This window comes from Protobothrops mucrosquamatus, unplaced genomic scaffold (genome assembly GCF_001527695.2).
Source record: "Protobothrops mucrosquamatus isolate PMUCROS unplaced genomic scaffold, P.Mucros_1.0 scaffold4275, whole genome shotgun sequence".
NCBI lineage: Eukaryota > Metazoa > Chordata > Lepidosauria > Squamata > Viperidae > Protobothrops > Protobothrops mucrosquamatus.
The window spans coordinates 1-17,356 of NW_015390192.1; the positions used below are offsets into that span (position 1 = coordinate 1).

A 17,356-nucleotide genomic window follows, 5' to 3' on the forward strand; every position below is an offset into this window, starting at 1 on the left:
CAAAAATCTACTCATGATCAACAAGCCATATTCAAACAAAACAACCACCCACCCACCAATGATGACTTCTCAATTAAGGTTATGTTTTAAAATGTCTGTGCTCACTAGTTTTATTTATCCCAGAAGAAGGAAGCTGGGAGATCAGGGTCAAATCCTCCACTTGTATTAATTCTGGGGAAATTGGCGTTTTAAGGGGCTTTAGACACCCTGCAGAATCTCCAGATTCTTGTTTGCATTTCTTGCTGCGCGACTTTCCTGAAGCCAGGCTGGAGAGCAGCAGTGCCGATTTCTGAATGTTGGCAGAACTGCTAATATCAGCTTCATATTTTTTCTGACTTTGAGGCTTAGGTGATATCTCCTGAATAAATAATAAGAAATTGATACTTTTATTGCATTTTCTTCACTGTAGCTCTCGCATTCTACTTTGTTTTTGTTTTTGTTTTAAAAAAAGCAATTTTAGCATTTAAACATTTTTTTTTCAGTAGGAAAGAAAGATTTAAATCAAGCATCTTAACGTTTAAAAAGGAACAAGGCCAAAGGCCGTCATCCCAATCCAGTGATCTCCTCTCCACAGTAGGCCTGTTCTGTGAACATCTCCTCCTTCATTTCCCAGAGAAATAATGCAGTCTTGCATAACACAGCAGGAGGAGAAGAAAGGGTATTTCTTCCATGTCTGAAGTAAACCCTTCCATCATATGCAATTTACACTTCATATTGATCTCTGGATTAGGATGTGAAGCCATACCCATCTCTTCAGACTGAGCATCATAATTCTTCCAAACATATTAATCTCGGATTGAGTGGACCAAATTTTGCCATGTTTCTGTATCAGGAGTTTCTATAGCATTCCTTAAAAAGCACAATTAAGGAGTTTGCAATTATAAAACTCGGTTGTGTTACAAAACTATCTAGTGATGCAAATATTCTAGCTTCCTGTTTGCCAGATTCAAAAATCATTAAATGAGTCATTATTAAAATCCACAATTTCCCACATATGTAGGTCAGTCTGAATACAAGATATGAAGAGGCTGGCAGGGTCCCTTTACTTTTTTAAATCATTGACTATATTCTGTATTTTAGCACATAATCTGGATATCACCTGTACATTAGCTGTCATAAGGACCACAAAATTTGTCAATTAAAAGCAATAACAACGAGTGTCATCTTATCAAGTCAGGAAAAACAAAGCATATATTTTCAAAATGTAATGACTCTACATCCGTTTTGTTCAGTACACATAATGAATCATCATATTCACATAACCTGAATTTACAAATACCAGCATTTTACATACATGTCTAGAGAGCTATTCCCCCACACACAGTTCAAACCACTTTCATCTGGCAGAGCTAAATATTGTGCCAGTAAGCCTTTCGTTCAAGCACTGGGGGAAATTCAGGATCATTTGCCTTTTCATTAAAAACAGACAAGTAAACTTACATAGTAAGAATCAAATTCATGACCCAAAACGTGTTCTCCAGGCTGAGACTTTTGCATCAAAAGATGGATGTTAGGCACGGATGACTAGATAAATAATGTAAAGCAGTCCTAGGACGTGCATGAACTATGCAAAGAAACTGCCCCAACCACAATAGGATTAGTGTCGTGCTTGATAAGACAGAATGTGGTTCTAGTTCAATGTCCTTGCTACATTCAATGTAATGGAAATATGATGTAAAGGCTGGCGGAGCAAACATTCCATTCAATTGTCATCCATGCTAACCCTGATCCAGTTATGCATGTACACTGAGCATCGCTTGTTCATGTAAAACAACTGGAAGACTGTAGGACATGGCTAAAGCTGGTTAAGAAAATTGCCAGAAATTAATTAGAGCCATAGCTTGTAAATAAATGATTTTATTGTTCATCTTCACGTGTGAAAGACATCACTACAGAAACCGTTACTTTCAAAGTTACAAAAGTATTTAAAACAAGGTTTTAAAAACTTGTTCTAATAAGGTGCTTAAACCTCTTTAACAAGGACAAAATTAAACATGAGAAAGAACCTTAATGAAAATTAATTAATCTAAGCAGATATTGTTCTAAAGTTTAAGTACAAGGCCCGATCCTAATAACACAATTAAATAACTACTGTACCTGCAACATGTAACCTGAGGGTTTAGGTTTAAGATATTGTAAACCAGAAAGGTGGGAAGAGAAATTAACAACCAGAGGAGACAATCTGAATTTCTTTTCATTATAACCTTTTAACCATCAATGTTTAGCTGCAGACACCTTGGCATTATAAAGCCACTGATTCCTAAAAAAAATTATTTATGCCTTAGAAAACAAATGTCAAATTTGCAACCCAGTCTTGGGTCCTCCCAGAATAAACCACAATTTGGGCTGTACACACACTGGTATTAACCAAATGTATTTTCTTTATAACCATCATTTGAAAATCCACTTAAGTTATGGTTACAATTTCAGGTTTAAAAGTAGAACCAGGTTTTTGTCTGTGTATGTATAACTTAAAAGACCGATAACTGATTCTTGGATGGAACCACTGCCATGATTGGCTAGAAGCTAAAAGAAAATGTTATATTTTTCTGACTTCTCATTAATCTATTATTTCTTTCATTCAGGCAACACATTTCTTTCCATTTCAAATTCCAATTTTTCTGTACCAATTTTCTTTATCTTTGGTTATATGTTTTCTATCAAGGGTTTGCAAATTCATATTTTATAGGCTGTTAAATCTCTTATGTTAATAACAGTCTGTAAGCTAGAGTCCAAGAAGACCAGCCACATTTAATTTTAATTTAAAAAGTATTGTTTTACATTATGTGGCTTACAGAACAAGATCTGCAAAACTGGCATTTCAACTTCGGTGTGACTATCTCTAGCCTTTTGAGCCAAGCTATTATATTTTGTTTTGAGGGTTAGTGTTTTAAATGGGGGTGTCATGAATTTTTTTTATTTTTGTGGTGGTTCTAATTGTTGTATGCCAACCAAAGTCACTGCTGTGAGATGGGCAGTTGTATAATTGTTTAAATAAATAAAATAAATTTGGGTTGTGTGGTTCATGGAACAGTCACCAGGTTTTTAATTTAATAGATTTGGAGGCGTGCTTGGAAGCAGCACTGTGGAATGAAATTATACCTAATTCCTTCCACTGGCATCGTAACAATCCTGGCGTCATGATGACTCCACTAAGATGTTTTTGTTTTAATAATGTTGACAGGTGTATCTGGTGAGAAATATTTTATCCGCTCCACCTAAAGTTTTACATGCTCTATCTGAACTGTAGGAATTAGATATCAGAATCAAAATCCGTTATTTGGTTGCTAAACTGGGAAAAGTGCCAACAAGGGTTGCATATTTTGAATGCTTTATAGCTTCTTAATTTCATTAGACCTTCAATTCTCTCTCTGCGGTCAATCTATCCTTAATGTGCACCCCAAAAAAATAAAAATCTAAAAGAAAGAAACTCTGGTGCAGCTACAAGTTACAAAAACGCACATTTACAACTGGAAAAATAACAACTCTTATTTTATAACTCTCCTCCAATCCCCACAGATAAATTCCTCCATTGTTTCTCCTGGTGCCTTTTGCAATATCCCTTGTCTGGCTTCTGCCAGGATCAGCCTTAGCTGCAGGAGCGTGGAAAGGCACCATGGCATCAGGATCCAACTGATGTGGAATAAAAATCGTCCCCAGTTGATAAGTTTGGACGTTTACTTTTTTGAGTATAAAGGTTTAGAAAAAGATGATAGGGACAGAAAAAGGAAAGGAGGGGGGGAATGGTATGTTAAATAAAAAATGCTTGCTTTGATTTGTCTGAGGCTAAAAATGGGTATTTTGCTTGAGCAAGGAAGGTCAATTCAGTAGGAAGCTGTTATGGGAACACGAGGCTGCTCTGTGCTTTGAAATATGCAGAATTGCCCTCCGAAACTGCGCAGAAAATCAATATGCAAACGATTCTCATATAAAATTATGAGGACAAAACTCTTAAATGTGGCCCTTAAGAAAACAGTTATAACTGAATTCCAGTTTGGAGATCAGGAAGGAGCTGTAGGATCACTTTCATGCTCCTCCGAGAGAGATTGCCCAAGCAATTTAGCTGCCCAACTCAAACTAAAATGAAAATGTTCTGCTCAAAATAAATAAAAAGCCAGTTTTTGTTTTGATCCAAAGGGTTGATCAATGTATCAAAAGCAACTGCATGAAAACAACAGATGTTCCTTCTAGTCTGGTGGCCTAATTTCTAAATCCAAATGGATCTGAATTAGCATATGGATAAAGTTTATAGATTCCACAAAAAGGATCTTCCTTCAAAACAGCACTGGAACAGCAAGGGAATAGGGGAAAAAAAACAGCTGTGAAGTGTCTTGAATAGGTATTTTTGATTAAATTATGTGGCCCAAAATGAATCAAGCTTTTCAAAAAAGGATTCATTTTGGGAGAAAAAAGGAACAGTGTAGAAATATTTTTCAAGGGAAATTTTTTTTTAAAAAAAATATCTATTCATGAAACCAAAACTATGCTAAATATAACATTAACGATCCAAACTCAGTAAAAAAAAAATGTGAGAAAGTTTAGATCTGTCCTCACAGGCCAAATTTGCTGACAGCTTTTTAAGTCATGCACATTTACTAAGCATACTGAGGGCATGTTCACACGGTAGTTCAGAGTTGGTAAATTGAGAACAAGCTAGATTCAATTCATCTGGATTTAAGGTCAAATGATTTTGCTCTTAAAGACCTAATTTTGAATCCTGTGGCCTACGCTATCCGTCCTAACTATGTTAGAAAAAGTTGTTGCAAAGCAGGTTCAGTAGAACATCTTACTACCTGCTAGAAATCTGGGGATTTCAGGGGCCTAGGATGTTGTACTATTTTATTTTCAACTGTTAACTTACTAGGTTATATAAAATGAGACACTGCAATAGGTCTATCAGACTATTCTAGGAATATATTAGGAACCTAGTAAAGGGGATAGAAATAGCTTGTCCTTACTATCTGGTTGGGTAGAAAGCCTTAAACTCATAAGTTAGCACACTGAGAAGAGGGGCTCATTTCTGGGAACCACTCCCATTGTATTGAGAATAGCAAACTATCCTCTTAGTAGGCTTAACTCACCAGCCTTGTCCTTAAAAGTCATAGTTATGCACTAAATGCAAGGCAGGAGAAAATCCAAATGGAGCAGAAAAATTAAAGCGAATGCAGGCATCTCTCCTTTAAATCTGAACTAAAACCAAATCCCTAAGAGGTTTTTAATGTGTTTCCTTTTTTAATATTTATTTAAAAATCTAGCGCTTAATCCAAGGAGGAGGAGGAGGAGGTGGAGGAGGAGGGTTAGTAATATGGCTCATTGAACAGTTCCATAAACACATACAAGTTTACAACCACCAATTCTTACAACAGAAAGGAAACTTCCCTCGGAGGAAGTTCTGGTAGATGTCAACAACCCCTGTGTGAAGGCGCAACTGGAATTTGCGTCAAGGGTCTTTTAAGTCACTTGTTGGCACAATTTCAGCTATAGTGTAACAGTACCTGGGAAGAGACATCCAGGTGTTTGTTTGTTTTTGTTGTTGTTTTGATTCTTGGAATGTTTTGCTAATGACAATTAAAAATAAAGTCCCAAAGGTGCTTTTTTTTAAAAGGGCAACTGAACTTTCTTTTTTCTCTTTCTCTCTCTCTCTTGAAAACATTTTGTTTCTTATCCAAGAAGCATCTTCTGTTCTTTGTGAACTGAAGGTGCTTCTTGGGTGAGAAGTCTTCAAGAGAAAGTTGTCTTTTGAAAAAGCCCCTTTGGGACAACCATGACCTGGATGACTGAGAATCTCCATAGACAATGAAAAGGAAGGTAACCATAAATTAAGACATCCAATTCCTCTGGCCTAAGGGCCAACGGCAGAAGTCCAGTCCAGACTGCGTCTCGAACTGGCTTCCGGGTTAGGCCTCCTTAGGAGCAACAGATTTACTTCCATTACTTTCATTGACGCAGAGGTATATATATACACATACACGTCGTTCTTTTAGTGCCCTCTCGGCTTCTGCCTAGCAAGACAATATTCACATCACAGATCTGGTATTTTCCCATAGTACATTCCAGAATGGCCCTCGGAAAAGAATCAACTCTACAATTTCATACCTGCTCCAAGACTGGAGCTGCTTCTTTGCGGTCTTGTTTCTTTTCAGCACCGTCAGCACTGACAGCTTTGGATGCCAACAATCCTGTACAAGAAAAAAAAAAACATCATAAAAATAGGACCCCCCGTTTGAAATAACCGCCGTGGCATTGGGTCATGGATGGTTGCACAGGTAGATCTGAGTACAGGTGGCTCTCAGCACAGGTGGTTCCCGACTTAACAGTCGTTCATTGAGTGACCATTCAAAGTTACTACAGCGCTGAAAAAAGGTGACCTAGGACCCTTTTTTCACACTTATGACCTTTGCAGCATCCCTCTAGTCATGTGATCAAAATTCAGATGCTTGTATTTGTGATGGTTTTGATATGTTTCTTTTTTCCCTTTTTGGTTTAATGGAATGTCATGTTTTTACTTGGTTCGCTGCCGAAAGTTTCTGGGACAGATGGGCAACTACATAAATTAGAATAACAACCACAACAACAAATCTGTTAAGATGCGTTGGGCTGAGAATGAGGGGCTCAAAGTCACCCAGCTGGTTTTTCACGCCCAAGGCAGGACTAGAACTCATGTTCTCCTGGTTGCTCAGTTAGAGATTTAACCACTAAACCAAACCGGCTCTCTAGTTCTTGGTTTTATGATGCAAATATTTAAATTGTTTGCATTTCTTCTTAAGCAGAGAGTTAACAGAACAGAATAATGGAGTTGGAAGGGACCTTGGAGGTCATCTAGTCCAACCCCCTGCTCAGGCAGGAAAACCAGTATCATTTCAGACAAATAGTTGTCCAATCTCTTCTTAGAAACTACCAGTGTTGGAGCATCTACAACTTCTGGAGGCAGGTTGTTCCACTGGTTAATTGTTCTAACTGTCAGGAAGTTTCTCCTTAGTTCTAGGTTGCTTCTCTCAATTAGTTTCCATCCATTGTTTCTTGTTTTGCCTTCAGGTCCTTTGGAGAATAACTTGACTCCCTCTTCTTTGTGGCAGCCCCTGAGATACTGGAACACTGTTATCATGTCACCCCTGGTCCTTTTTTACATTAAACTAGACATACCAAATTCCAGCAACCATACTTATATCCCCTAATCATTGTTATTGCTCTTCTCTGAACTCTTTCCAGAGTCTCAACATATTTTTTACATTGTGGTGACCAAAGCTGGATGCAGTAATCCAAGTGTGGTCTTACCAAGGCATTCTATCTGATAGAATATCAAGCTGATATTTTATTATCTGGGAGAGCACAGGAGAGAGGAGGGAATCAATCTGTGAGAGTTCCTACATCCAGTCCATGCCAGCAAGCTTGCAAAACTCCTGGACAGACCCTGCTTAGAAACTGCACGGGATCCGGTTTCTTGAATCCAGAAGTGGCTATGTTCAAATGTAGGTAGACCTCAACTTACGACCGGTCGCTTAGCAACCATCTGAAGTTACAAAAGACCTTCCCAAGGGACTTAAAACCCGGTTCCAAAGTTACGATAGCCAGCCCCACCATGGTCACATGATCCTAATTCATGTGCTTGGCGACTGGCCAGCATTTACAGCTGTTTGCAGCGTCCTGCTGTCCTATGACTGCATTTTACAACAGTTTTACCAAAATCCAGCATTTATTAACAAATAATAGAGGCAAATCTGAACTACAGCAAGCCATTGGTTCTCTTGACAGCTAAAAATCTTTTGTTTAGTGACTGTTGCAAAAAACTAAAAGGCACGGGCTTGCTTTACCCTTTCATTAAACGTATTTTCTAAAATTACCACTCTCCCACTTTGCTAATGCTCATTATGCAGGTAGTCCTCGACTTACGACAACAGAGCCCAAAGTTTTTGTTGCGAAGCAAGACAGTTATTAAGTTACTTATGCTCCATTTTACGGCCTTTATTGCCACAGTTGCAAAGTGAATCGCTGCGGTAGTTAAGTTAGTAACATGGTTGTTGAATGCATCTGGCTTCCCCACTGATATTGTCAGAAGGTCACAAAAGGTGATCACATGACCCCGGGACACTGCAACCGTCATAAATATGAGCCAGTTGCCAAGCGTCCGGATTTTGATCACGTGACCAAGTGTGGAAAAACAGTAATAAGTCGCTTTTTTCAGTGCTGTTGTAGCTTCGGTCATTAAATGACTGGTTGCAAGTCGAGAACTACCTGTACACACACACACACACACACACGCCCTCTCACACACAACTTTCTTGCCCAATATGAACCAGGCCAACAATTTCAACAGCCACCGTAGCTGATCTGAAATGACAGCTTACCAGTGATCTTGTTAAGACGGGCCCTCTTTGCTTGAAATGAGTTGCCGAGATTGTTTTTCCTCTTGTGCGCTAATGCATTCTCCGCCTGTACAAAGGCAATCTTTGGGACATCCACCAGAGGAAATCCTACATAAAAAAAATATAGAATAAATAATGTATAAGCTCCTTATTTTAAAAGCCCCTCTAAGTAAATATTTACAACTAGCTGTACCCGGCCACGCGTTGCTGTGGCTCAGTCTGGTTAAATGAAAAAGAAAGAAAAGAGAAAGCGCACGTTTGTAATATGTTTAATTTCACAATGCTAGCGTGTGTTGCTTTTACGTCCAACAGATGGCGCTGTTTTTCAAAAAAAGCATGTTTTTACCTGTCACAGGTGTGACATCTATATAATAGTAGGTATATAAAAACACGCGCGTATTCGAATGCAACGTTGTGTCAAAAATTCAAAGCAATCGGTGAAGAACTTTCGGAGATTTATGATTTTGAATAAACGAACATTTACATTTTTATTTATATAGATATAGCAAACCCCATATGCCAGTGGTGGCGAACCTATGGCACACGTGCCAGAGGCGGCACTCAGAGCCCTCTCTGTGGGCACACGCGCCACGCCCTGGAGATGGCAACCGTCCCTCTTCAACCAGCCACCCGCTAACTCGCCGAGGTCCCACGTGGCCAGATGCGTCCCAGCACCCATGCGCTCGCTGGCCTCTGTGTGCGGGGGCTGATGGTGTCAGGCAGCAGCCGCCCCGGCCCCTGCCTCACCTTGCCCTGTGACAATGGCACCCCCGCCCTGCCTCACCTTGCCTCGCCTCATCCCGCAGGACAAATCTCCTGCCCGCTGCCCCACCTGCCAGAGACCCCCTGGATCTCCCCCAACCCTAACCGGCCCCGAGGCGTCCCTCCCCACGAGCAACATCAAAGTGATCACGCCCACCTTGGCCACACCCACCCAGTCTGCCATGACGAGTCACACCCACCCAGTGGGCCACGCCCACCTGGCACCCAGCGATAAATAAGTAGGTTTTGGATTGCAGTTTGGGCACTCGGTCTCTGAAAGGTTCGCCATCACTGCCCTATGCTATTATGAAAGAACATTAGAAATCATAATTAAATCTCTGGAGATATTTTTTTTATTAGGATTGGGCAAAAGATACTGTTCTAAGACCGTAAATTCTAGAGCGCTCTGGAATGTTCTGTGGTTCTCTCCCCAGAGCATTCTGATCCAGGTTTTTCCAAGGGCTAGCTGCAATTTCTGGATGGTCCTCCAGGAGCGCATGAAGACAGGAGAGCATGAACAGTGGATCACAATAATCCAACTTTCCGTTTAAAAAATTGATAAGTAAATTATACAAAAGCCTTAGAACAATCGCAAGAGCGGCAATGGCAACAATATAGTAAAACAAATAGCTACTGGCACAAACGCAGCAACGTTTCCTTTGTTATCCTTGCTACAGGAGCCTTAACTAATGCTCCCCTCTCTGCTTTGACATAAGGCAAGCAGGAGATAAAAACATGAATACAAAAAGCTCAGCCAAATTCCTATCTCTGTGCTTTCTCATCTTTTAAAGGGAGTGTAGTAATAATTTCAGAAAGACAGAATTAAAATCTCATCACATCATGCCTGGAACATTCATCCAAGCACGTCTCAAAAGCCCAGTTAGCATGAAGTGGTATCAGGCAAAACAGACGTTTTTGTGCTTGCAACCTGCTGTTAAACAACTACAACAAGCATATAAACAACTACCATTATAGGATCACAGACCAAGGTAGTGCATTATTGATTAAAACAGGTAGTTCATAATGATAATGATAATGATAATGATAATGATGATGATGATAATAATAATAATAATAATAATAATAATAATAATAATAAAAAAAAAACCGTTGGAAGGGACCTTGGAGGTCATCTAGTCCAACCCCCTGCTCAGGCAGGAAACCCTATACCATTTCAGACAAATGGCTGTCCAGTCTCTTCTTAAAAATTTCCAGTGTTGGAACATTCACCGCTTCTGGAGGCAGGTTGTTCCACTGGTTAATTGTTCTAACTGTCAGGAAGTTTCTCCTTAGTTCTAGGTTGCTTCTCCTTGATTAGTTTCCATCCATTGCTTCTTGTCCTGCCTTCAGGCGCTTTGGAGAATAGCTTGACTCCCTCTTCTTTGGGGCAGCCCCTGAGATATTGGAAGGCTGCTATCATGTCCCCCCCTCGTCCTTCTCTTCATTAAAGTAGACATGCCCAATTCCAGCCTCCAGCCCCCTGATCATCTTTGTTGCTCTTCTCTGTACTCTTTCTAGAGTCTCAACATCTTTTTTACATCGTGGTGACCAAAACTGCAAGTCCTTGACTTACAACCGTTCATTTAGTGACTGTCTGAAGTTACAACGGCAGTGAAAAAAGTGACTTATGACCAGTTTTCACCTTTATAACCATTGCAGCAGCCCCATGGTCACGTGACTCAAATTTGGACGCTTGGCAACTGGCATATATTGAAAAGAGTTGCACTGTCCCAGGGGCCATGTGATCCCCATCTGTAACCTTCCCAGCTGGCTTCTGACAAGCAAAGTCAGTGGGAGAAGCCAGATTTTCTTACCGACTGAATGATTACATTAACAAGGCAACAAAGGATGTAAAATGGGGCAAAACTCATTTAAATGTCTTGTTGAGCAACAAAAATTGTGGTCGTAAGTCAAGGACTACCTGTAATTTATAGGCCACCCACAGTTGCTTCAACAGTGAGATGGGCAGCATGTAAATTTAATCAAGGAACAAACAAACAAATAAACAGCTATTTTAAAGGAAAACCATGTATACAATAAATATAGTTATACCAAATGTCTCACTGGATGTGGGCTGTTCTTCTTTCTTCTGGACTTTCTGGACCATGGCTGAAGTTGATGTCTCTTCCTTCTTTGAAGGTATTTTGAACCACTTTCTCTCCTCTTTGTCTTTGTTACTGTTCGCGCTCGTCCGTGGCTTAACTCCTGCTTTGTTTTTCGCGGCTGCCACTGCTGCGGCTTTGACCAAAGCTATCCAATCCTTTGAAAAGGGGAGAAAACGAAAGAGAACAACAACCTCAAATTAAAATCCAGATATGAAGGTATCATAAAGGGGAAAAAATTTTCATGCTGAAGAATATCTATTTTGAATTTCTAATGTTTCTTGTAAATTGATACTTAAAGATATATGAGACACACACATACACACACACAAAGAAACAAGGGTTTGATAACAGGTTAGTTTTATCCCGGGTGCCCAAGCTCCCATTGTAGGAATTAAATGCTGTTAAAAAGTCTAGAATGTTCTATGTCAGTGGTGGCGAACCTATGGCACGGGTGCCAGAGGCGGCACTCAGAGCCCTCTCTGTGGGAACGCGCACCATCGCCCCAGTTCTAGGCCTTCAGCTGGGTTTTATAAAACCTTTTCGCTTTAGGCCTCCGTCACAGTGTACAAAAAAAAAAGGTTCAATCAATCAGTCAATTTCAACTTCTCGTGGGAAAAAAAAGATCTTGCAAAGTTGGAATTGATTGAATGAACTTTTTAGTCCCACCCAATCTGCTGTTACCACCGCAGCCATGCCCACCCAATGGGCCACACCCACCCGGCACCCGACGATGCATAAGTGGGTTTTGGGTTGCAGTTTGGGCACTCAAGTCTCTAAAAGGTTCGCCATCACTGTTCTATGTCTTATTTGGGCCATGCTAATTGTCATGTTCTAAAGAGCTCTTGCTGACCTCTTTAGATTTGGCAAACTGACGTCTAGAAATCACTGAGAGACAGTGTAATCTAGAGAAAAAACAGAATATTGCAGTTTTCTGGAACTTTCCATTTCTGTATGGTAGCTTTCTATACCCCCGTTTATTTGCCTTAACAGTTTTAAGGTTTGACAGTGAAAATATTAGCAATAGCATCAAGTGCCTTACAAGGCGCTGTATAAAACTGTCCAGGACTCCTCCATGCCAGATCTGACTATCTGTGTATCAATTTCAATGGCCTAATTTTGAATCAGGCATCATCTAGGTTGAATAAATAAATAACATTATCTAACCAAACCTTTACTGTCTTAGGCAGAAATCTTTCCCATTCTTTGAAACGGAAATTTGTGCCAACTCTTTGATTCCAAATATTAGCAAATATTTTGCTTGCCACGGTTAACCTTCATGCCAGGAAAAAAAAATAAAACCCTATTAAGGCAACTCTATCATCCATACAGCACTAGTATATCCATTACTAATTTAGCCCAGATTCTTTGGATGTCTTTTAAAGGAAAATGTCCAGAACAAGTAGTGAGCTGTTTTCTATTATTTTGTAAACTTTTATAGCCTAAGAAGACTTTAAATCAGTGGTTCTCAACCTTTTTAATGCCGCGACCCCAAACCAGTCATAAGTCGAGGACTAAACCAGTCGTAAGTCGAGGACTAAACCAGTCGTAAGTCGAGGACTAACTGGTCGTAAGTCGAGGACTACCCAACCGGTCATAAGTCGAGGACTTTCCCTGCCCAGGAGCGCCGCGCATGCGTGGTTCCGCCCCCTGCACCGGCGGAGGCGTAGCTGGCAAGCGGCAGAGATGGAGCAGGCTGACCACCAGCTGGCCCAGCCCAAGGGAGGTAAGGCACCCGCCAGAAAAGGGGAAAAAATGGCGGACAAAAAAATGGCGGACAGCCTTGCTTGGCGACCCCCATGAAATGGTTGATCGACCCCAAATGGGGTCCCGACCCACAGGTTGAGAACCACTGCTTTAAATCATCTTAACTGTTTCTATTATTTTGTAAACTTTTATAGCCTAAGAAGACTTTAAATCATCTTAACTGTTTTACGATAGCTTCAGAAATCTAGAATATCTGTTGTAATTAAAAATCAGTTCAGAGCTACACTAATATGCAACAGGCTAGACTGCCTCAGATCTGCTGTTTCGACACCCTTCTGCTTTAAGGTGATGCAAACAGTTATGTTTTTCACCTGTGAATTCTAATGTATCTTTTAGGATGTTGACTCTGAAATGCTACATAGGTAACACCTGCACAGATGTACATGCCACACATAGCTGTCACTCTGACATATATTGGTACATTCTAGAACAGTGGTGGCGAACCTATGGCACGGGTGCCAGAGGCGGCACTCAGAGCTCTCTCTGTGGGCACGCGCGCCATCGCCCCAGTCCTAGGCCTTCAGCTGGGTTTTATAAAACCTTTTCCCTTTAGGCCTTCGCTGCTCTGTGCAAAAAAAAAAAAGGTTGAACTTCTCAAGGGAAAAAAAAATCTTGCAAAGTTGGAATTGATTGAACTTTTTAGTCCCACCCAGTCTGCTGTTACCACCGCAGCCACGCCCAGCCAATGGGCCACACCCAGCCAATGGGCCACACCCACCCGGCACCCGACGATGCATAAGTGGGTTTTGGGTTACAGTTTGGGCACTCGGTCTCTAAAACGTTCGCCATCACTGTTCTAGAACAAGTCACAAAGTGAACAATACTTAGGGATCATGGAAATAGGCAGAGATCAATATTGTGGGTTTGTCAGATGAACACTTGGCCGGATTTTCTTTAACAAAAATCATATTTTACAAAGCATTTCAAAAGAATACTCTATTAACTATGATCAACAGTTACTCTTCCAACTCAGCCTAGCGGGAGAATTTTCTCATTTGCCTGCTTTTTGAAGTGTTTGTCCTGATTCGTCCAAAAGTAGGACTCGTCAACAATTCATTAAGAGTGGGATGAAATGGTAAATGAAGAGGAACACCACATCTGCAGATGACATGAAATTGAGTGGGATCAATGACGAAGAAGACAAAAACAACAAACTGTACGATGACCTTGATAAGCTAGAAAAAAGGGGTTGCAATGTAATGAAATGTAATGAAGGATAAACGAAGAGGAAAAAATAATAATCAAATGCACAGTAAGAAGATGGAGGACGTCAGGTTGATGATACTTTTTTGTGGGAAATACTTGTACTTTGAAAAAGTAACTAATCACTAGGTGAATATGAATCCCTATGACAGTGGTGGCGAACCTATGGCACGGGTGCCAGAGGCGGCACTCAGAGCCCTCTCTGTGGGCACGCGTGCCGTTGCCCCAGTCCTAGGCCTTCAGCTGGATTTTATAAAACCTTTTTGCTTTAGGCCTCCGCCGCTGTGTGCAAAAAAAAAAAGGTTCAATCAGTCAATTTCAACTTCTCGCAGGAAAAAAAAAGATCTTGCAAAGTTGGAATTGATTGATTGAACTTTTTAGTCCCACCCAGTCTGCTGTTACCACTACAGCCATGCCCACCCAATGGGCCATGCCCACCCAATGGGCCATGCCCACCCAATGGGCCACACCCACCCGGCACCCGACGATGCATAAGTGGATTTTGGGTTTTAGTGTGGGCACTCGGTCTCTAAAAGGTTTGCCATCACTGCCGTATGACGTGGCTGCAAAAAATTCAAAACCTACAGTAATATTATTACAGTTCCCAAATCATGTAAAACAATCACCACCACATTCAAATATTTGGTCCAATTCTGGACATTTAAGAAAAGGGATTTAGAGGATCTAGAATGATGCCAGGGCTAAGGAAGCTAAGCCTTACAAGGAGAGACTTAAAAAATTAAGCGTTCTCAGACTTGATCAAAGATGACTGAAGCGAATATGGCTTCAGAAGAGGAAACAGAAGATCAAAACCAGTACTCTATCATCCCAGAGATATTGGACAAAATGAAGTTAGGTTCAGTTGGATGCTAGGAAAACTTTCTGTAATGTGACAGTGGAATCAATTACCAAAAGAGGTAACTTGATAGTGCAATCAGTTATAAAGAGGGGAATGACTTCTCTTTCATTGGATGTCTTCAAATATAGGCAAGGGAGATATCTGTCATGGATGCTTTATTCAGAATTCCTATATCGAGCAAATAATTGGACTCACTGGCTTAACTGAAAAATTCCAACTATAGGATTCTATCATATGTACGTTAAAACCCACAAAAGTGTAAAGATTATGACTGCAGGTCTACATTTGCACTCAAAGTCTGACAAATCTGCATGCACACATAAAGAAAATGCATTTTACCTTCTTCAGTAAAATCAATCTTACACAAAGGTTCAGAAAAAAAGGAAACTTTTTGATTTCTTCTAAATTAATATGCAAATTTGCACCTTCCTAGAAGAAGTATTTATCAAACTTGGATGATTTGTCAACTGAATTTTATCACTATTATCCCATCTGTTTTAATCATACCAGTAGGACAGCATCTTCTGTGTGTATATAAAACTGCAGATTTACATCCAACAAACTATGGGTATTATAGGTTAATTCTCTTTTGTTAGGTTCTGTTAAACATTATAAGTTATTTTTTCACTTTGGAGAACTGCCGTCTCAGACTTCAAACGATCCAAACGGTTACCTCAGAACCGTTATGAGCGCTTCCCAAATCCTCAACAGATCTGCAAACATTTCTTTGCGCTGAATGAAATTTCTCAGAGCCATACCTCATAATTGTACAGCTTTAAACATGAGCAAACCAGACTAAAATATTATTCCACCACCTCTTAAGTTCCTAGCTCCACCGATGATTTCTTGAGCAGCTACAGGTACTCCTCGACTTACAACCGTTTGTTTAGTGACCGTTTGAAGTTACAACAGCACTGGAAAAAAAAGCGATCGTAGGACCATTTTTCACAGTTACAACTACCGCAGCCTCCCCAGGGTCACGTGATCAAAATTCCAAGGTTTGGCAACTGAGTCACATTTACGGTGGTTGTAGGGTCCTAGAGTTACGCAATCACCCTTTTGTGACCTTCTGACAAGCCAAGTCAGTGGGGGAAAGCCAGATTCGCTTAGCGACTGCATTACCAAGTTAACAACTGCAGTGATTCGCTTAGCAGCTGTGGCAAGAAATGTTGTGAGATGGAGCAAAACTCACTTAACAACTGTCTTGCTTAGCAACAGACATTTTTAGGCCCAACTGTGGTCATAAGTCAAGGACTATCTGTTATAACCCATACTCATTTTCGGACGGGATCTTAGTCACCTCTACAGACAGCCCACCTGAAGCGTTATTCACGCGTGGACTGACGCTCTCACCTTCCAAGGCTCTACCACAGCTCTGCCCCTCTTTCTCTCTCTCTCTCAGATCTCTTCCACCTACATTGCCACCTCTTCTGCTGGTCTTGGCCACGTCAGGTTTTCGTGGTTTCTCCTCAGCTTCTGCTTCCTGTGTGCCAAGAACCCTCCCTCTCCTTCCAACAATCCCACAAAACTCACTTCACGTGGCTCGTTATCCGTCACTAATCTCAGCTCCGGTGCTATCTGCTGCCTCTCGCGCGCCTAATCGTATCGAAGATAAAACACAAAGATGGAAACAAAAAGACAAGTTATCACACACAGGCCTCTCAATGGGATGACTCCATTCACCAGTCTTCCGCCATTTCTTGCCCTCCCAACGCAACAGTTTTAGCGAACGGCAGCCTCAGATCTGCAAAACTGTGGCGGCCAAGCTCACATTGGTATCGATCGACGTGGCCTTTGTCTCTGCTTGCAGTCAAGGTTTACAGTCAGCCAAGTTTAATAAATAAAGACTACCTCAAGGCTAGAAAGCAGACACATATAAAACAATTGCTCATCCCTACAAATTATGCAACCTGCTATAACATCTAAGATAAAGGAGATAAGCGTTGGCATTTTATTTTGTTATGCTGATTTGTGCGTAATCTGTATCCATTACACAACACTAAACTGCTTGGTATCTCAGGAGCGCAAGTAAGAATACCAACAGATGTCTTTAAAAAAACCAAACACCTGAATTAAATAAGCATGCGTTGTAAAGACTAAACATTCACATGTGCACATGCACACACGTGTACTAAGTATGTTTCCAAAGATTAAATTTCTATACCACTCACCATATTCTGCAGGATACAAATGTATCTAGTAGTGGTAAAAGTATATTTTTGACAGTTAATTAGCCTATTCCATCTAAAGGGGGGGGGGGAATCGCATTTCTTCTGAAAAATCTCACTAAGCATTATTTT

General features: G+C 40.6%; 1 protein-coding gene across 4 annotated transcripts in view; it reads right to left on the reverse strand.

Annotated features, from left to right (window-relative positions):
- Position 1: 1 nt before the first annotated feature.
- Positions 2-17,356, reverse strand: part of PHF20L1 (PHD finger protein 20 like 1) — a 37,842-nt gene continuing 20,487 nt past the window's right edge. Inside the window, exons 5-9 of one of the 4 annotated variants that reach the window (XM_015828146.1) lie at positions 16,590-16,652; positions 11,178-11,385; positions 8,346-8,471; positions 6,097-6,179; positions 2-358 (exon numbers count right to left, since the gene is read on the reverse strand). In XM_015828146.1, coding sequence (XP_015683632.1) covers positions 80-358; positions 6,097-6,179; positions 8,346-8,471; positions 11,178-11,385; positions 16,590-16,652 — 759 coding nt within the window. In that variant the 3' untranslated portion in view covers positions 2-79. Of the gene's footprint in view, positions 359-6,090; positions 6,180-8,345; positions 8,472-11,177; positions 11,386-16,589; positions 16,653-17,356 lie in introns of those variants that run through there. The other 3 variants (XM_015828147.1, XM_015828148.1, XM_015828149.1) reach the window with 3 other exon arrangements.